This window comes from Oreochromis aureus, linkage group 13 (assembly GCF_013358895.1).
Source record: "Oreochromis aureus strain Israel breed Guangdong linkage group 13, ZZ_aureus, whole genome shotgun sequence".
Taxonomy (NCBI): domain Eukaryota; kingdom Metazoa; phylum Chordata; class Actinopteri; order Cichliformes; family Cichlidae; genus Oreochromis; species Oreochromis aureus.
The window spans coordinates 15,362,443-15,384,238 of NC_052954.1; the positions used below are offsets into that span (position 1 = coordinate 15,362,443).

A 21,796-nucleotide genomic window follows, 5' to 3' on the forward strand; every position below is an offset into this window, starting at 1 on the left:
CTGCAAAGGTGACGAAGAATCCCATGTCAGGTCTCAATCACTGATGAAGGCAGCTTTCACATTTGGTGTGAATGCAAACACAACAAACAAAACACGTGAACAGAAAATAACACCTTTTTTTTTTTCATGAAAACTCGCAGGCATTTCTTGTTGTGTCAACATTTTTTAAATCATTTAGCAGAGAAACATCCGTGTTTACCAACATCTTTAAAATAAAAGTTGAAGGGAGGTAAACTTGAACTCCTTTATGAACATACGGTGCAGAAGCTGAAGCTGGGATGATCTTGTTTATAAAAACGGGAAAGGAAGAACAGATGTGTATTACATATATTACTGTGGGGATTACCTGTGCCTGCAGGGTGTCCTAGCTTTGAGAGCGCAGCTTAAGAGTTCCCCACCAATGCAGCATCGCACCCGTGTAGCATTGATGGACAGCCTAAAAAAACACGGGGACCTCTAGTGAGGTGCCTTATTAACTTTGGCCTCACGCAGCACCTTCTGGAGCCACACAGAACTTTGCTGTTTGCTCACACACCTCCGTTGGATTAATTTTTGATGGAGTTCTCCTTTAGAAAAATGTATGCAAATTGGCAAAACATAAGACGGCTGAGACGTACATTCATCAGTTTGACAGCGCATTTGCAACACAATGAAACATGCTGCAAATACAGAGATGCCATTACAAAAGGCAAGTTAAAAAACAATGCTACACACGTGTCGTCAGACTGGAGATGTGTTTTTCACTTTGTTTGCAGTTGCAGGCCACTGAAGGAAGCACAACCAGGAAACAGACACACTGAGGTGCTTTTGAAAAGTGCTTTATTCAGCTACATTTGTAAGCTGTGTCCAACTCAACCTTCACCTTTTTCGTTATACCCTGTGAACTTGTAAGGTTACACAATGCAGAGCTTTGTATTTTAGAATCAGTATGGAGACCAAAACATTAAAATTTGGTTTTCAGAAGAAAAGAAAAAGAAGACCCAGAGTCTGCAATACAGCATACAATACAAACAGGGGTTTCATTCCAGCCATTTTATCATCGAGTATTTGTTCAATGTTTAAAATGTCTTTGCGCTTAATTGTTGCATGCACAACACCCTTCCTTCTAATATCTGCACACTTATCAGTGTTAAGACTATAGGGGGTATATAGAATCATTTCAAACCTCATTTAACACTGAACCATACCCCTTTCCGAAGCTCAAATTGCTCACCATGGAGCAGCAGAGTGGCTCCAGACATTCATTAGCTTAATGAAAACAGGCCACTCTTCTCCTACCACCCAGCGAGCGGCTTCCCGATGTAGCCACAACGACCATCTGCTCTCCAGCTCCCTGCCAGCTATAGGATAGTCCTGTCAAAGCAGCTGAAGAAAGGCATCCACAAAGGCGCCTTAATCATTCAGATCAGAGGACAGGCAAGGACAGCAGATTTTTTTTCTTCATATACACATCCCCTGGCGCCTCAAAATCCTGGTTGTGGCATTCACTCGTGGTGTTAATGATGTTCATTAAAATAAGTCAGCCCGGCACAAGATAGATGGAAAATTAGTGTCTGTTTCATAAATTGACGGGACACTGTAGGTTGAATAAGCTGAGCGAGCAGTTATTGGAGTTGCGTTGCAGCAGCCGCACACAGCTGGCAGTAAGGTTATGAGCTCTTCTCACAGTGGGAGAATCTGCTTTGTGAAAAGGTTAATGTCATTTTAGGGCTGGACAGAGTGTGTTGCAGTAGGCGGCTGACCACCTGTTCAACTCCGGAGGTGGTCTACTTTTAATCTCACCTAACTGGAAACATTTGAAAGTCGAAGCTGGGTTTTTTTTAACAATTAAAAATTGTGTGTTCGGTAGTGTTAATAGTCATTTGTTTCAAGTAGAAATCAATTAAGTCATCCCCACCCATGTTTTCAAAAACTGCCAGACTCACTGCAGTCGCGTTATGAGTTTTACCTTTTAATAACTGGTAATCTCAGCAGTGTTGTGGCTACCCAGAGTTACTTTTCTCAGTATGAACACTAGCTGGTGCGCAGTGAGAGGGAAATGATAGCCCCAAGGCTTTAATCTAATAGTTTGTCATCAGGATAGTATTACTTAATTTCCCACTGGGAAGAAAGTCATTATTTCTGACTTTATCTCAGCACTGACCTCTGGAACAGTCTCAGGAATATTATTGGTTTGAGTCCATGTTCCCATTTGTTTTCTTTCTCTTAGCATGACTTGGATGACCCTAAACGCCACTAAGATGCACGACTATCGAGGGCATGGAGCAAGCACAGGACGGACACATATGCTGGAATGAAGATGAGAGTTGCATTTACCTTTAATGTGCTACACACAGAGCACCATTATATTGATTTATTACAGGCTACATTTCAGCTTTTTCTCACATGATAAATGATCAGTGGAATGTGAGGTTATATCGATAATAGATAACTAATGGCCAGCGGTGATCTTTCATGGTTAACCTTTTCTCCGAAAAGATCAAATCCCTTTTACATGCAGCGCGTAAAAAGAGAGGGTGCTTAGAAAACAGTTATATGGAAATATAAATCAGCTTTTTAACTATTAATTCTCTTCTTAGGTATGCAGGAAACTCTGATAAGGTCTCTCATTGCCATTATTCTCCTCTTGCATAGTTTAATTTTGTAGGGAAGCTGCTGGGACCACGGGGAAATTCTATGAAACGATTACAAGAGGAGACAGGAGTGAAGATGTCCATCCTTGGCAAAGGGTCCATGAGAGATAAAGACAAGGTAAGGCGTCTATCGATTGGTGCTCAGATATAGCTGTTTGGCTGATCAAAGAGAAATATTTACAAAGACTAAGCTCTTGAAATCCTACCAAAAGCACATTGGAATATTTTAACCAACACCATCTGAGCAGTAACTGAGATGAATAACACCCAGAATAAAATTAATAGCTTTCACTTGACAAACATATGTAGGCGAAAATGGGAATGTTTTTCTGTGTTGTTTAATAGCATATTCTGTAATCGTCAATTATGAAGGCAAAGTAATGAATCTCTTTGCCAAAGTCATTTATTCTGCTGACATGTGGTCCCCTGGAGCCAAACTTATCCGAGCGTGTACACAGACAGCCTGCTGGATCTGGTATTCACGCTCATAACAGGTCGCACTGTGCTGCTCTAGAGTTACATTGCTATTATTACTGTAGCCTCTGATTCAGACATTCAGACATGACAAAAGACTTTCAGCCTTATCGCCTCTTTGGTGAAACTAGAGCTGCATTTCAATACATCGAGTACATATTGAGGGCAAAACAGTGCAAAGGCTGTTGGAGCAACTTTAAAGAGGCTTTAACCGATTTCATTTTTTACACTTTTTTCCCCCTCTTTTTTTACAAGACATTTGTTATTCGAATTTACAGCTTTCTTCAGGTTTATTGAGCTCGTGTAGCTTGTAGCATGCTGCATAAAGTTTGGCTGTCCAACATTGCTGTTTTCTTTCACTGTCAGCATTCCCATAGCTTTGTTTGCAGCTCGCAGTTATGTGCAAAAACAAGTTCCTAAGTGTCTTTGGAGAGCACTTGCTCAGGAACATACGGCAGACAGGCATAGTTAGTAAACAACCTGAGAACATGGAGGAGCACTTAGCAGCAGAGGTTTTCAGCACATCCATCACTGTTTAGTTTGGATCATCCACCAAGCAGGACAAGAACACACTTCAACGGACAGTCAGGACTGGAGAAAAAAATCACCGGTGTCACCTTGCCCTCCATTCAGGGCTTATAAAAAAAAATCCAGAATCAGGAAATGAGCACACCCATCACACCCTGAACACCACCACCTCCAACTCTTCCCCTCTGATTGGTGCTGCAGAGCACTGAGCACCAAAACAACCAGACATCCGTACAGTTTCTTTCCACAGGCTGTCACTCTGATCAACACTTAAATCACTCACATGGTTTCTGCACTAAACAGCCACCATACCTGCTACAAAAGCATGCTGTATATACTGTATGTTTTATATTCTATATACTACATACATACTGTCAAGTCCTCAAAGAAGAACACATATTGTTATTGTATGTTTGTCTATTGTGTTAAGTCCATTGAGTGCAGCAAACAAACCGGAGATCAGTTTCTTTTGTGTGTACACAATAGAAGTGATTTGGATTCTGATGATATTTAACAGAAAGATAAAAACATGAACTTCAAATAAATGCCACTGAAACAGTAAATGTAATTATGTTTAATTAATTACATATGATTATGTAATTAATTATGTTATTATCAAGAATGTAATCGCAGGACCAGAGAGACTTAAACCCTTCAAACAAATCTGTTCTAATGTTCATCTGTGCAAATTATATAAAGTCCATTTAATAACTATTCTGATTAAGGTTATGAATACATGTATTACACAGCCTTTAGATCATATACTTGCATCTACATACACACAGACTGATGCTTAAAATAATTTAAGCATGTCCAGCTGAAGTTATGCTGTGACGCTGAGATTTTCAGTATATGAGTTTTAGGATAATCTTGATATGTACATAGCCATGTATGCCCAAACTAAAGAAGCTTCTGTTTTTTAGACATGAAAAAGTTGGATTTTTTTTTCACACTTTCTTTTAAGGTAACACGCAGCAGGAAATAGCCTGTTTCACACATAGTCCTACCATTTCAAAAAAACTCAGTAGTGCGATTTAGACAAGCTGTCGGGATAGAGTGTGCACACGTGATGGTCACTTGCTGAAGATGAATGCACCAGACAGTTAGCTGCTCTATTCGCACAGTCTGACATCACACAGTCTTTTTATTAGAGAGCTGAGAGGCTAACGTCCAGTCTGGCTGCGTTAGACATTATGATTCTCACATGCACCTCGAGTCAGGTAATGTCTAGATATGTTCAGCTCTGCAGTACATGTCTGAAAACAGCATTATTAATACAAGACACACGCAGTTATTAATATTTATTTTGCCAAGATCAATATTAATGCTATACATGCAAACAAGTTTTATTTAAAAATGGACCAAAAAATTGAGATTATCTGTAGAATAGGTGAAATCAGTAATTTTTTGTGTGATAATACCAAATATCAGTTACAGAAAATTTATATAACTGAATAACTGCGACTAAGTAATAAGTGTTTAAACTTTGTATTGTAAATAGAAATTAATACATTAAAAGTGCCCTTTTATGGAGCTAATGGTGAGATGGAAAGTCTTCCTTTTGAAGGCACTGAGATGAGGAATTTTTTTTGCACCATCTAATTCTTGGATGTACCTTGGCTGGTGCAGGAGTTCATTTACAATTTTGGCTTACTGCCACTAAGTCCATTGAGTTTGCTCATGTGCTACATTAACTTGTCTTTGGTGTGCTAAATTAAGTAAAGAGGCACTAAAATGTTAATAACAGTCAAACTGTCAGCAACATAACAGTTCATTTACCTGCATGCTTTGCTGAGATTGTTATACTGGACTGAGCAAGCTGCAATTTTAATGTTCACTATGTCCCCTGCTATGTCGCTGACATGGAAATTCATCTTGAGGGAAACACGTGTTGTTTCTCTAGTCCTTGTCCTTATAAAGTCCCCGGCTGTATTCGCCCAGCACACAGGACAATAATAGACTTTTAACAGTTGACTCTTACCAACAATGGCTACATAATGATCTGATTTTGCTTGGTGTTATCTGAGGGGTATTGATTTTGTGTACGGTCTAGGCAAGTCTGAGGGATTCTGTGATGAGACTGGCTCCCAGAGGTCCTGAGTGAAAGGCTGGCAGCCTTTCAAGGCATCTGGCCACAAGGCAGTGTCGAGCGGACGCCGCCAAAGCCCTATTACATTCAAAAGCACATTGCCTACACACATTTCTGCCACCTTATCCAGTTCCACATTTAGAAGCATCAGCCCAGCAGTAGGGTAAGGAAGGTAGGCTGGGAACATTTTCACGAGAGCACCTCACAAGCTAATATTAAACCATATGCTCAATATTACACTTCGTGCACAAGTAAGAGTTTATGCTTAATCATAGGGTTGAAAAGTCCTTATTTCACCTCTCTGGTTCCAGACTATTTCCTGGTAGTCAAGGTTAACACCGCAGGCAGGACAGAATATTGTTTATATACACAACATATAATCCTTACAGCAGTGAACCACACAATAGCTTCAATTAAGCAGGCAGTCACGCTATCTAGCGTATGCATATACTGCTCTCACTGTAAAAGTCTTTCAGCCATTTCAGGGACAAATTACTATACCAGCTTGCAGACAGATTGGTCTGCCCACATGCATGTTTTGATCAGATACACAATAACCTAGGCTCGCTGACAGAGAAAGTGAAAAATGATGACATCTTGGGAGAAATTTTTAATTAAAGCCAACTTCTCCCAGAGGGAAGGCATCAGCCCTGTGATGCAAGGACAAAAGTTTGAAGCCCCAGATTGGCTGATAAAGTAAAGTGCATGAGTGGCACTCTCACTTCTCTTAACAGCCACCATCAAGGTGTCCTTGAGAAAAGCACTCAATACCCAACTGTTGCAGTGAAGGATGAATGAAAACAGGTTAAAAAAAAAATCCTTAGTCAGTCTTTATTCTGACATGACTGAATATTCTGTACATTGTTCAGAATGCAGCCGCTGCGTTTGTAACTGGTCCTAGTAGAAAAAAGGCCTCACATCACTTCTGATTATTTGTAAAATGTGGAATTGATTTAACGCTCCTTTTAAAACACAGTTACCACTTGCCCCGAGCTATACTGCAGATCTTTTAAGCCGTTAATGTCAGTGTGAAGCCTAAGGCAGGTCTCTGCAGGGCCGGGTGAAGAATTAAAGGTGCTCCTGTGAACCGAGTCTGGAGGAGTTTTGTGTGGGAGTCTGTATTGAAAACATGTTTACTCCGGCGCACAATGTAAGATTGAGATCAGCGCAGTGTGCCCTATCCAAACTGAACTTTCTCTCCTGAAATTCTTTCTTTTTGCCCTGCATCTTTGCTAAATGTGCAGTGCTCTGTTGCTTTAAAGCAGTGGTTGTTATTATTTCCCTGGCATGACTCTCTTCATAAGCTGACAAAACCTCACTTCCATATCCCACAGCTTTTACCAAATATTAACAATGATAGGGGAAGTGACTACTAGAAAAGCATCCAGCTGGAATTCTAGCAAGAATGGAAATCAGTGTGATAGCTTCAGCAAGCATTTGTTCATTTTCCCATTTAACTTAATTTTGATGGATATTTTCCTCTGGCAATCCATTACCTTTCTCTTCCATCTCAGAATGTTTATCGAAAGGTTATTGCCTCACCTGTCCACCAGGAGACCTCACTCTGTCTGCCTGCTTGGTACGCCTGCTCCTCAACCACTCTGAAATCTGCAATGAACACATAACAAAAAACTGATATCAAAATTAATAATTAATCAATCAGCTCTTTGATAATCCAGCCGCTTATGCAGTAGTGCAATTACTATGTGTTAACCCGAAGCTTGTATTGTGCTCTTTCAGTCAAGACCACTACAATAAAAAGACGATTCTTCAATATGAAGTAAATGATATCTGGCGGCGTGACTCCCCGCGCCTTGCATGTGCAGACGTGGAAAGCATAATGCGGGGAGAGCACACCTCCCCGCCCTTTTCCATCTGCATACACGAGGAGCTTGAGGCAGGGAGAATGATGGGAAGCCCCCGGCACAGAACTGATCAGGCATCAGTGACAATAGATAAAAAGCATGAAAAGGAGGAGCTGGGGTGGAGGTGGTGTTCCAAAGCAGTTTGCAGATGTGCAGCATCTGTAAGGAGGATAAATGGCGCCTTGATTTATTCAAATTAAACATTTATATTAAACATATTAATTTGTTTGATTTCTGAAAAAAACACACACAAAAAAAACTTCCCTTCCTCTTCTATTTTTTACAGGAAGAAGAATTAAGGAAAAGCGGGGAGGCCAAATACGCCCATCTGAGTAACGATCTGCACGTTTTAATTGAGGTCTTTGCTCCACCTGGAGAGGCCTATTCCCGCATGAGTCACGCCTTGGAGGAGATAAAGAAATTCCTAGTACCAGTAAGTTTAATACTTTACACAGTTTTTCTTTGTAATTTTTATTCCTACGCCGTCCTGTACAGTACAAACAAGCGCATTTACTGCTGACTTGACCATTTCTTCATCACCCTTATTAGCATGCAGCAGTACTGAGTTTACAGTATCGGGGGTTTGTTTAAATAAGAGGAAGATACGAGCATGAAGCTTTTCTCTGCATTACAACTACCGTTCTACACTACATGCCCTTAGTTACAAATGAAAAATAATGTATTCAGCAATTAAAGTGCAGTATGGAACAACTTCCAAGACTCCAGCAACCTAGCCTGGAGAACTTAGCAATAATTAATGTGCATGTTGTGTACTCTCGCTGAGTTTAAGCTGTAAATATTAATCAAGCTTTGCAAATGTGACAAGTCTAATAGAGGAGCTGTGCTGCATGAGTCTGCTTTATGAAGTTCATGCTTCTTGCTATACTGAACCAATATTCTTGCAAGGATTCTGTCTCGCTGGGCCAGGAGGATGATGATACCGCACTGAACAAAAGCAGCTACTAATGACTTCACAAAGTCTGCCAAAAACCAGTAGGGAAGTACCTGATTATAGATCCGCTCCTGATGTTTCTGTGTGCACGTTTTTAGGGAGAATGCTCGAAAACAGTGGTTAAACACTCCATCAGAAGTTAAGCTAAAAGCCAAGAGAATCTATTTATGTGTTTGTTGGCTGGTGAAAGGGAAAACTGATGGGAACAATTTTACCACTATCAGTTCCTTGGTGCATTCTTGCTACTCCTAACACGAACTTGTGAACATGTGACTCATTACCAAGTGGTTCAAAACAACCATGAGAACTTACCCATGCTGTAATGTGTTGCATACAAAGCAATTAGTGGAACCTTTAGCAGCTTATGTTTAAACCTGCTTTTGTAAGCCTTTTTTCCCTTAGTTTCCTATTTTTGCACCTGTGAGAAACTCAGTAATCTGTTCTAAAAAAGGACCCCTCCTCTTACTCTTTTTTAGTAAACTGCATTATTTGATTCTAATCAGTGTGTACACAGGACCAGCCGTAATATAGGACTAGTTGTTTTTTGATATATCCACTCATTCAGAGACTTTAGGTTAGTTATTTTAGATCTTTTGTAAAGATTTGTCTGCAAAATTACCCGGGAAAGAAGCAATTAGCTTTTAGAATGTACCTCCACAGTAATCTGAAAATGATTACTGTGGAAGTACATTTTGGGCAGGTGGATGTTAACAAAAACGCTCCTTTAATCCAAAATGAATGCAAGATTAAGAAAACTGTTAAATGTTGCTAGTTAATCAGACATTTCCAACACTAATTTCACGCTGAGTGAGAAAAATAAACCCCAGTATTTACTGAAATTTAAAAAACACAACGCAGTAAGGTAGGCAACATCAAAATTCAGCTTACACCTTCTCCACATGACAATAAAATCACATAAAAAAACTATAGTACCAATTTCAGAGCACATGTTCGCTGCCTCGGGCGTATTATTAGGAGTTTGCAAATAAACTGCACATAATGCAACACAGCGGGCATCTGTCAGTAGTAGTAGTGACAGATGTTTCACGCCTCAGGTGAGGAGTGGCATATACATGTCCTGCTATTTTTTTTTTAATTGCTGCATTATGCATTAGGAGCTGCATTGTAAAACATGTTGTCAGAGACGCGCTCTGATAAATCGTGAAAAGCAACATATGGTTACAGGTGTATTTGCGGTGTACTCATGCATATGTGAAAGAAAAGTTGGATGAAGCCTTTCTTGCCCCAGAGTGAGCTGAGCAGTGTCTGGTAGCCGTGGTTAAAGAATATAAAAACAAAGAGACCAAGCTTAGCAACCCATATGGAAAAGATATATATAAATCTTATAAAGTTTGTATCTGTCTTGTGTGAAACTTGTATGAGAAGCATACAAGAGTGAAAACAGATATAAGATCCCTTGAAAAATTATATAAATGAAACTTGTATGTTTTGGATACTTACTAAAACAATATATGAAAGTAATGAGAAAGTGGCCACTTTCATGGGTAAATCATATAAGCCTTATATGATTCGCTATATGAAGTAAGCCAAATCTTATGCAAGTCTTTTATGAGTTTTTTCTATTTCTTTTCCATATGGGGATGCTGTGTTTGAAGACACAACTATAGTAGAACAGGATGCACAGTGCCAGAGCACTACAAAATGAACTCTAGCAGGGCACTGGTATGAATGCCTCTAACCAAACAAACACAAGCAGCCTTCACGAGGGAGGCCTGAGGCCCAGACGTCGCCTAATGGGCTCTGTGCTCACTGCTCGACACTGTGGGAGCAGATTGGCCTTTGCCATAAAATACCAGAATTGGCAGGTCCACCACTGGCGCCCTGTGCTTTTCACAGATGAGAGCAGATTCACCCTGAGCACATGTGAGAGTCATGAAAGGGTCTGGAGAAGCAATGGAGAACTTTATGTTGTTGTTGTTCAGCATGCCCAGTTTTTTGTGGATCAGTGATGGTCTGGGGAGGCACATCCATGGAGAGATCCACAGACCTCCACAGGCTAGGCAACAGCTCCCTGACTGCTGTCAGGGACCTATTGTCAGACCATATGCTGGTGCTATAGTTGCTGGGTTCCTTCTAGTGCCCGACATGCACAGCCTCATATGGCGAGAGTATCCAGGCAGTTCCTGGAGAATGAAGGAATTATCCCATTGATTGTGCCCGCCTAACATAAATCCAATAGTACAAATCTGGAACATTATGTTTCCGTCCAACCAACATACCCAGGTTGGGCATCAGACTATCCAGAAGCTCAGTGATGCTGTGGTCCAGATCTGGTAGAAGAGGATAGGACCACATCATTATGAACATGCTCACTCGTTGTCAGGCATGCATACAAGCTCGTGGGGGGGCACAAAAAATACTGAGTAGTATTTTTAATTGCTGCAATGAAATTTCCCTCTATAGGTTGATACATCACATTTCTATCAAATGATGCAGCATCCTTCTGTTCCTAACACATCCCACCCCATATCAGTATAGATATCCTGCATGTTTTTTCCCATTGAGATCTGATGTGTTTTCAAAGTGTTCCTTTAATTTTTTTTTTTTAAAAAGCCCTAAAATATCCATCTCCTTAAGAAACTTGGCAGCTGAAAAATGTAAAAAAAAAGAAAAGAAAAGAAAAACCCCAAAGCCACAACAGTCTCTCAAGAGCACACTCCCAGCAGTATAGCAGAAGTTTACTCGGTCCTTCTCATCTTCACTTGTCTCTTTGGTCTCTCTTTGCCGAGTCTCCTGCTATTGCCAGAGCTCAATCCTTCTCTGTGCCAGGCATTCATCCCAAGGAAACAACTCCATGGCCTCCCTACCATGGCTTCCCAGCCCTGGGTGCCTTTGTCCATCTTCTTTTCCTTGCTTTGTTGTGGCGCTCTCCTGTCTCCATTTTTAAACACGGTCGACAGGGGCAAGTGTGCCTCATTGCATTCATTTGGTAGATGCTGGTAGGACGTTAGACACCCCCAAACAAGTTTCAGAAAACACACAAATATCATACCAAAATAAAAACATGAAAACTATAAAATAATAAAAATCTATTAGCAGTAAAATATTAAGATGTGGCACCAGGTGACACATTTACCAAAATTTGCATCACAGGTTTCTTGGATTGGTTGTTAGTATAATTAACTACATAGGGACCCATGCTGAATGTCAAATTACTGAAAAGAAAGATCAAACTTGTTTTTCGTAACCTTCTTCTTTCTGCTCAGATTGACTGTCTGTTGGAGCTGGCCTCAAGTGGCCATTTCAGGAACTGCAGTTTATCGCAGGGTTCAGGTTCCATACTGTTTTATACTTGACACTGACTATTTTGTAAGAGCCTAATTATTTTCAGTTACTCTTTTAATATGTTTAAAATATAGGTTTCTTTTCAGCTCAACTTGGTAAATGTAGACTGTAGCTCATACAGAAGTTGACCAAATATAAAACATTGACACAATTTATGATCCTGCCACAAACATGCTCGATTTGAATCAGAGATCCCCCGTGGCAAACTACCACTGACTCCCGCTGGCGTTTTGCTGGATTATGCTTCATAAACCAAACTAAACTCAACATGATGTAGCAGGCAGAGTCACAGAGATGTGTAGCTGTCTACCACAATGCCACATGCGCACTTGTGAGTTTCACTGCTGGATACAGCAGAAAATGAGCATGTACTACAGAGCAGGTGTACTGAACGAACAAAACCTCAAATGTACTCTAACCCACTATCTTAAAGAAACACAATTTTAATGTGTATCACCCCGATGATTACTGGGTATAAATGTTTTACAGCCCACAGTTTAGCAAAACCTTCTCTTCACTGAGGTCCCACAGAGCTCACATCTATAATCCGGAAGAGTGGATCCATGCTCTTTTGTCATTTGTAGGGCATTTCAAATCAACATTATATGCTATGGTCACCTTTAATTAGACATTAGCATCAGTTGATCATTTGTTGTCCATCAGAAACAGAACACATACAACTAGATTATAATTTTGTCAGAAGTTGATACAGAAAGCTTACCAGGACCTGCAATGAAGCAGAATTGCAAATCAAAAATCAGTCCTGTTAGTTCAGAATTTATGCATCTAAAAATAAGAGAAATGCAAACGGGAACCTAATCAGTGCGTTACTGTAAAGACAGACGATCCTGCTCGCAGCTGGCTGAGCTTGTGAGGCCTTCATCTTGGGCCAAACTGCAGTGGAAGCATTTTGGCAGATAGCCGGTGACACAGATACTTTAATGAGATATACACTACTTATTTGTTTTTCCATAAAGTCAAACAAAATTAAAACTGCTGTAAAAACTGACCCAGGTGTGCTTGGGTTTACTCATACTGCACTATCCTAATTATTTGGTCCAGATGTCCTGGGTGAGGAAGCTTAGAGAGCAGCTAAAAAATTGGTCAGGGATGCAGAGTTAAATACTCTGCATTATTATTTCCATAATAGAGCCAGACTGTGCACAGCTAATTTTCTGTGCTGCTGTTTGTGTTGACTTAACTTTGAAAGAACTTGTAATGTGAAAGAACTTTTTAAAAAAGATGCTTTAGTTAGAATTTGATTCTTTAATAGAGCTTATCATTGTATTATATACAACTGGCGTGCAAAAAATATGAAGTCTTTTATCAAGTACAGAGGACAAGATATGTCTGAGCACTTTTCCTGAGGCGGTCTATTCCCCACTTTTTGTTAGGTACACCTTTTCAGCTGCTTGTTAATGCAAGTGTCTAACCAGCCAGTAACATGGGAACAAGTCAAAACATTTAGTCATGTGAACATTGGCAAGACAAGCTGCCGACTTTCAAACTGAGCATCAGAATGGAGAAGAAAGGTGATTTAAGTGACTTTGAATGTGGCATGGTTGTTCGTCAAACCAGTCAAAATATTGCCTGGTTTAATGAGTCTCAATTTCTGCTGCAGCATTTGGATGGTGAGGTCAGAATTTTGTGCAAACTACGTGATCCATCCTGCCCTGTATCAACAGTTCAGGTTATACTCGAGGATATGTGGGAGGGATAATTCACTGGCGCTCCTCAGTACCAACTGAATATCATTTAAATGCCACAGCCTACCTGAGAATTTTTGCTGACTATGTCCATGTCCTTATGACCACAGTGCACCCATCTTCTGAATCTTAGTATAACCAAGTCAAGTTGCTTCCAGCAGGATAACACACCATGTCACAAAGCTCAAATCATCTCAAACTGGTTTCTTAAACATGTCAGGGAGTTCACTGTACTCAAATGGCTTCCACAGTCACCAGATCTCAGTTCAACAGAGCTCTTTTGGGATTTGGTGGAACAGAAGATTCACATCATGAATGTGGAGCTGATAAATCTGCATGTTTTTATCATGTCAAGATGAAGCAACATCTCAGAGGAATGTTTCTAGTACTGTTTTGAATCTATACTACAAAGCATTAAGGCAGTTCTGAGGGTCCAGCCTGGTACTGGCATTGTTTACCTGATACATAGCACCCACATTTTAGCATAGATTTTGTTAACACCTTCAAATTCAAATACGTACATTCACACTGCCAGACATTTCTACGAATCCAATGAGTCTCTGAGTATACAGCTTTTTGATTCTTCAAACACAATAATAGCACTAATAGCATGACTCTAGCCCTTGAATGCAATTATGTTGGGAAACAAAACAATCTTATATAATCACAGTAATCCAACAAATGCCACATGATTTATTCAGAAGCTAAGACTGATCCATTTTCTTTGGTTTGTTCATGTCTTTTAATATGTTTTTGTTGGATAAATGTATTTACCTTGTTCAATACTGCCGCAGGTGTCAAAGGTGATCTGACATGACAGCGTCACTTATAATAAAGCTGATGATTGAAGAATGCCAAATTAATTTGACTTGTTATTTTCCGGCCACAGAGACAAATAGCTGGCAGACGCAAACATCACAATGATTGGTAACACCGCACTTCATGCGTTGACCTCTTTAAGTCTAACTTAAGCTCTGTGAAGGGCATTGCATGTGTACAAGGTCATGCATGGTCAGAATTAATCACAGTGAGCAAACAATCTGGCTCGAGAAGCCTCAGCTTGGGCTTTATCTCTGTATACTCATGTTAACACCTTTGTCAACAGTCTACTTTTACAAGCTCTGGCAGGTTTGTTGAGCTTCGGATGAGCTGCCAGATTCCTTATTAAGAGCTCTGCCAGTCTCCTTGAAATAAACAGAATGCTGTAGGCCTTATTTGTTCATTATAAGAACGTGCACAGTCTGTCACATGTATTGGACCTCCACCGACAAGGTTTCATTTTCTTCTTTCACAGTATGTTGGTGTCAGACTTTATAATCTGTTCATCATATGGCCTGTGCATGACACAGAGCCTGTAAATTACTGTAAATGAAGACAACAAGACATCTTCTGTATGCCAAATTCTCGACTTCTCAATGCATGTGAGTCACACTTCCTGCTGTTTGGGGAGCTGGACACATTGTTGCATGTATCTGACATGCTGCAGTTTAATGAATGCTCAGTTTTACTGCACCAGTACTGAATGTGTTCACCGAATCAAGGTTGCTCACTATAACAATGATAAAAATTTCTCTTTTTTCCACCTCAAAATCATGCTCCATTAACTTCTTAAGAAACAGTGAAGGTCAGACATGTAAACAAGGAGAAGAAAATTTAAGTAGAGAGACACTAACCTCTCTTTTTTAGATATTCTTTCTATGGTTTGAAAATGAAGAGTGTGTGCTGCAAATCCTTCGACAACATGTAGCTGAAAAATTTGATCCCGAGGAAAATTATGAATAAATTAAAGAAGAGCGTGATTGCAGATTTGTCTGCTAAGGCTGACGACTGATAACGAGTCTGCAAAAAGGGTTACATTTCACACATTTAGACAATAAATGAGTTCAGATTTTTTTTTGTGTTCACACAGAATTAGTTTAATCTAATAATAAGCTTTTGTTGAAGATCTGATTACATTCAGTCCTAACTGTGCAAATCACAGAGTGGGTAAATGATGTCTTGTAATATCCTCATGACTAAATGTGATGTGATCCATAAGCCTGGCCTGTAGGTAGGAAAGGACCAAACTCCACGTCAGGAGTATCGAAGCTGTGCTTCCTTTGTGCTCCTTTGTCCACCGACCCATGACAAAAAAACAGATGACTTTGAAAATAGAAATTGCATTTTTAAATCATTTTTATATTTATTTAACATTGTTGTAAATGATTACTTGCATTCTCCAATTGTAAAAATGTGAAGTCAGTTTTCTTCAGGTAAAGTGTGGTTCACAGGTGGACCATGAAGAGTTATAGTATTCATAAAGAGTCCAGTGCAGAGTGATCACATGTATTAAAAGAGTTTGATAATTTACACCGATTATTAGTGACAAAAGGCTAAAAAAAAATATCTCCCCAAGATTTCATTTATTAAGCGAAAAAACCCACCTGGCCCTATTTCAAAAAGTGATTGCTCCCTAAACATAATAACTGCTGCTGCCACCCTTGGCAGCAAAAACTGTAATCAAGCATGTGATAACTGGCAATGAGTCATATCATTGTGGAGGAATTTTGGCCCACTCTTCTTTGCCGAATTGCTTTAATTCAGCCACATTGGAGGGCTTTCCAACATTAGGAGCCTGTTTACGGTCATGCCAGAGCACCTCAATGTAATTTGAGTCTGAAATTTGTCTAGGCCACTCCAAAACCTTAATTCTGGTTTTGTTTTGTTTTTGAGATTTTTTGGATCATTGTCCGGCTGCATAACCCAAGTGAGCTTGAGCTTCAGACACAAACTGGTAGACGGATATTCTCCTTCAGGAGTAGAGAGCAGAATTCATGGTTCCATCACCAAGCAGCAAAGCAGCCCCAGACACTACCATCACACTACCACACAGTTTTTATAAAAAGCTCTGTTAGTTTTGCAGCAGATGTAACGGGTCTAAAACCTTCCAAAAAAAATTCAGCTTTTATCTCATCAGTACACAGAACGTTTTCCCCAAAGTCTTGGGGAACATCAAGATGTTTTTTGGTAAATGTGAGACGAGCCTTTGTGTTCTTTTTGGCCAGCAGTGGTTTTCTCCTTGGAACTCTTCCATGGATGCCATTTATGCCCAGTCAGTTTCTTATTGTTGAGAAAAAGAGGCCTGCAGTTCTTTAGATGTTTTTCCTTGCTCTTTTGTGACCACCTGGATGAGTCATTGATGCGCTCTTGGAGTAATTTTGATAGACCCACCACTCCTAGGAAGGTTCACCACTGTTTTCTCCATTTGTGGATAATTGCTCTCACTATTGTTCACTTGAGTCCCAAAACCTTTGAAAAAGCTTTGTAACCTTTTACAGACTGATAGATGTCAATGCATTTGTTTCTAAGCCTGTTCTTGAGTTTTTTTTAGTTATGACACGATGTGTTGCTTTTTGAGGACTTTAAGCCTACTTCACTTTGTCAGAAAGGTTCTGTTTAAGTGATTTCTCGATTCAGCTGCTCAGCTTTCCAAAAAATCACCATTAATTCATGATTTAACAAGGAGAAGGGAAGGGATGCAATTCCTTTTTACACAGGGCCACATAATTTTGAACATCTTTTCCCCCTTAATAAATAAAATCATCATTTAAAACGTGCATTTTGTTTTTATTCGGGTTATGAGTGTCTAATATTAAAATTTTTTGGAATGTGAAATATAAGTGTGACAAATGTGCACAAAAAATATCAATAGGCTGATAGGCTGTGTCAAAGCTAGAATAACTCTTGTGGTGTCCATACAATGGACACCACAAATTGGCTCTTTCAAGAAGTTGAAATTGCTGCTCATAGTAACATGTATTGGGTTTAGATGTTTGTTCAAGAGGACATGTGTTTTTCTTGGGGCTCTCCTTTTAGTCTGTGACACCAGATCATGCAGTCATAATGTGCTGTCATAAGCAGTGACAGCCAAAGAAATCTGTTGCTGGCTTGGTGTCATTACAGAAACATTTCGCCCATGGTAGCGAATCCTGTGGACTTGGTTTAAGTGTTTCTGAAAAAAAAAAAAAAACACGCCTGTTTATCTGTCACCAGTGACAGGATAATGAATGTTGTTTTGTCCACTCCCTTATCTGCTGTGTAGCGATCCATATCATGTTGATAGTGAGCTGAGAAAAATGGTTCAGAATCGCAAGATAACGATATTCCACGCAAAGTTGTTGAAAGTGTCAATTACAGTCTGTGTGCAGACAAATCAAGGGCTATTTTTGTGTTGCATTAAAGTGAGAAAAATATTTGTCTGATTTAATTTCCCGTTTCTGTCCTCCTCATCCAACATCAAGATAAATCTTGCCCTAAATTTGTTGGTTAGACACCTTTTCTTTTTTCTGGCCAGCTGGGAAGTTAACACTAGTCTTCGAAACCTAAACAGGAAAATAGTTTTTCTTCTTTCCCCAACAAACCAGCAGCTCCTTTGAGAAATATTTATTGTCTTTTTCTCCATCACTAATCTTTCCTCTGCATTTTGTGTCAAACCATAATCAAAAGACAGCATTCTTCACTGGCTAGTCACCGCTCAGCAAAGCCACAAGCGCCCCTTGGGTGTCGAGATAATTTTAATTTGATGACATTTGCTGCTGTTGCAAGCATCTGTTGCAGTCAGAAGACAAATGACCTTCTTTGTTTTGTTTTCTTACGAGACGTGCTGCATTTTGTTTCCACAGGATTACAATGACGAGATCAGACAGGAACAACTCCGAGAGTTATCCCTGTTGAACGGCTCTGACGAGTCAAGCAGAGGGAGGAGTGTTCAAGGGAGGTGTCTACGACCAACAACCGCAATAACCACAAGGTAAAGTGTTAATTACACTCACAAGCACACATAAATACATAATATTCATACAGACACTTCTCGTCTCAATTATTAGTTTATTTAAATATTTTTTTCCTTTTGGTGTTTTATCATTTTTACTGGTGTGTTTCTTGTGTGATATTTAAAACCATTTCATTTTATTTCTACTCTTTTATGAATTCACTTGCTTACATCTGTATTACATTATCTAATACAGTTATGTGCAAAAGCCAAACTCACCTTTCATTTCTTTATATTCTGACTTGTATTTTTTTAAGTCTTCTTAAACGATACTTTTATGTTTGAAGGTCTTTCCGAGTTTTTCCTTTGGACACTGGCTGGTTTATTACCAGTTTTTAAGTGCAGTCTTTGTACTTGACCACTTGTTTGTTAGGCCACTTAATACTGACCTATGAAGCATTCAAGCATAAAAAAATCACCCAAACCGGTCTCATGTTTACACAAGAAACAATTCTAAATTGCTTCAGGCACTTTTTACTTTGTAACTTCTGGCTGCTGCAAAAAGTTCTTTAGCTGAAGGATCCAAAAATACTTGAATTTACCATGAATGACATAAAATAGTATTTTTGTACCAACAAAGTGATTCCTAAAGAGCTTGTTGCTGAAAACTTGGTATATCTACAGCAACAGTATCTCAAAGTCATGTCTTTAAGAAATAGCAAAAAATCCAGCAAAGATGGAATACAGGAACTGAAATATGCATCTACTGTTCGCTGAAACCTCATTAGAAATCATCACCATGGAAGCACAGCTGTCAAAAAGCCATTCTTAAACAAGGGAAATGGGAAGAAAAGGCTGAGGGATGAAAAATTACACAACAACTGGATTTAATTTTATGCAAACCAGTTGTGAGTTTTCCTAATCATGTTGTACTTAATAGTTTTAAATGGTTTCTTTTCATTTTTTAAATTTAAAATGTGACTTGTTTTCCATGTAGCTCCTGTAGCCCAGCCTATGCAGAAACAATAAATGCTACAGAGCATTTCATTGGATCAGACGTTCACGCCTCCCTCTATGAGTGTCCTTTTGATTTATTTATTTATTTATCTAATTGTTGAGCAAACTGACCATAATCTATGTGAGCCGTGGCAGTCTCTCAGGAATAACCAGGTAGAGTGTGCCATGAAAGCCTGGCCTAATTCTGGCAGCACATCCGTATGAGCAAAATCCACCAGCAACATTGGGACGCTCCCAATTTAAAGTCACCACCAGTACCACCACTTTCTTCTCCAGATTTTCCCCTTATGCTGCAATGATAAGCAATTTTTGTAAATCTCCATTAAAAATATGCACCAATAATTCCCATTTGAGTGTCTGTATTTTTGGATCACAATAGGTTGCCAGCTAGTGAAGAATAAGCTAGAGGAAGACAAATTGCCATACCCTAGCTGTATCATGCTGTAAAAATGTAAGTTAGCAGAAAATAGGCATCTCTGCAACGTTAAATCCTCCCTGCAGTCCCTACACCGAGCATGAAGTCCAGCTGCTGGATAGTCAGACTTTTATATAAAGAAACAACCCACCTTAAATTCCTCATGTCTGCCCCAGCCCTTTGGCCCTTGCTCTCTACTGGTGCATGTCAAGTAACAGCTTGCTGTATTTGAAAACTATACCTGTCTGCCTGCAGCCTGACATTAATCAGCGGTTTCAGGCAGATGTGTTGTCGCGCAAACGGAGACATGACACCGCTCTGCCACGTTTTTGAAATAACCATGTTGCATCCCACAGGCAAGTTTGCAGAGCAGACGAAACACAAAGTGACACTCGTCACCCTTCTGATCATAACAAGATCTACCCCAGTGCTGGGTTTATCTTGTGTTTCACCTGAGCACAGTGCAAGGCAACCACCAGCTGTGGCAGCGTGCACATATGCACCACTAAAAAGGATTTAAATATATTTTGAGGGTTTTTTTTTTCTTAATTCCACTTTCCCACTTAATTTACTGTGGCTTATTTACAAGTGTTTCACAGCAAGGTTCTTAGGGCAATGTTGAGGCCATGTTTGTTTGCCTTTTTTGCTTTACCAGGGGCCACAGAGGCGCGGGAAGGAGCGCGGCAACACCTCGGGGGACAGCAACAGCAGCACACAGCAAACTTCCCACGACAGTTTTGACGAGGGAGGTACAAATCCCGAGAGCCAGAGGGGCAGCAGCAGCAAGTGTCGGATACAGGCCCCCGCTGTTAGCAGTCACACATGAATCATACGACGACTACGTAAGTCCAATCCTCTTTGCACACACTGAAAAGTATAGCTGATAGTAATTTTACTTGAAGTGTGTGTAAATCAGACTTGATTTACTTCCCTTTCATGTAATCTGGATGAGTCGTGCTTTACATGGAGAGGTAGGGCATTCTGGGACATCTTTAAAAAGTAGGACAAGCAAGTATTACATTGTATATTTGCCTATTTTAAAAACTTGCAGCACCTTATAATGATGGGTTTGGATCACTGAGTCGGACATAGTTGCAGGCACTGATCGGTTTCCCTTTATCTCGTCCCTTTAAAAGCACAACACATTTTCCAAACTTATGATAACTAATGATCATTTGTCACACTACCTTAATAAAATGTATTTTTTTTATTGTGTTCAAAGTAAGATAAACCTGTAATTAAAGTTTTCAAAGAAAAGGAGGCAAGAACCTGAACACATTTTGCTTGCTTTTCACCGTTGCCTCAGTTTTGCCACACAGGCGAGTCATGCTTTGACCTGACCAAAAAAAAAGCCTTAAATCGAGTATCTTTAACTGTGTAGCCTGATTTATTTTTGGCTGGCTCGGGTTAAGCCATCATAGACTGTGCTGAGGTTTGATATGTCTCAGCTTTAAGCTCTGTTTATAGTGACAAACCTTCATCCTCATACCCAGACACTATTTTTGACTGCTGCACAGCTTTTTAATATGGTAATTTTGGTGTTTGCTTACCCTGTTTTTAATTTGATGTATTTATTTATCTATTTGTTATGAGATATTTTTAAAAAAAGAATTCTGAAAGTGTTATCGGCCCTCTTTGAGAGCCACTGTATTAGATAAGTATTTTTGCACCACTTGCACATACATTTATGCAGCACTCACATTAATGTGAGCTATGGGAACTCTTTGTCTCCTTAACCCTGTGTCATATTAGACACGTGAGTTTTTGTGCATCAGCAGTGTGACATGCTTGCCCCGAAAAACCCTAAACAAGCAAAACCAGCACATTTAATTGAATTATTATAGCAAACTGATACAAATAAAACTCTTAATAATTTTTTTTATTTGCCAAATGGTTCAATAAACACTCCACTTTTTAAAAAAATCTGATTTTCTGACAATTATTCCACGGTTCAGGCTTGACAGGGTTAAGTAAATTGTGCTGTAAATGTAAGAGAACATTGTACGGTGGGTCATCACAAACCCATGAAGCTCTGCATTGAGGATACAGTCGCCGCACTAT

The 21,796-nt window shown here is 39.6% G+C and overlaps 1 protein-coding gene across 2 annotated transcripts in view; it reads left to right on the forward strand.

Annotated features, from left to right (window-relative positions):
* Positions 1-21,796, forward strand: part of khdrbs2 (KH domain containing, RNA binding, signal transduction associated 2) — a 69,182-nt gene that overhangs the window by 23,171 nt on the left and 24,215 nt on the right. For both annotated transcript variants that reach the window (XR_005615282.1, XM_031742880.2), the window contains exons 3-6: positions 2,635-2,751; positions 7,876-8,022; positions 18,215-18,342; positions 20,391-20,577. Coding sequence is in view for 1 of the 2 variants with exons in the window: in XM_031742880.2 (XP_031598740.1) it covers positions 2,635-2,751; positions 7,876-8,022; positions 18,215-18,342; positions 20,391-20,577 (579 nt within the window). In the remaining variant the exon portion in view is untranslated. The remainder of the gene's footprint in view (positions 1-2,634; positions 2,752-7,875; positions 8,023-18,214; positions 18,343-20,390; positions 20,578-21,796) is intronic.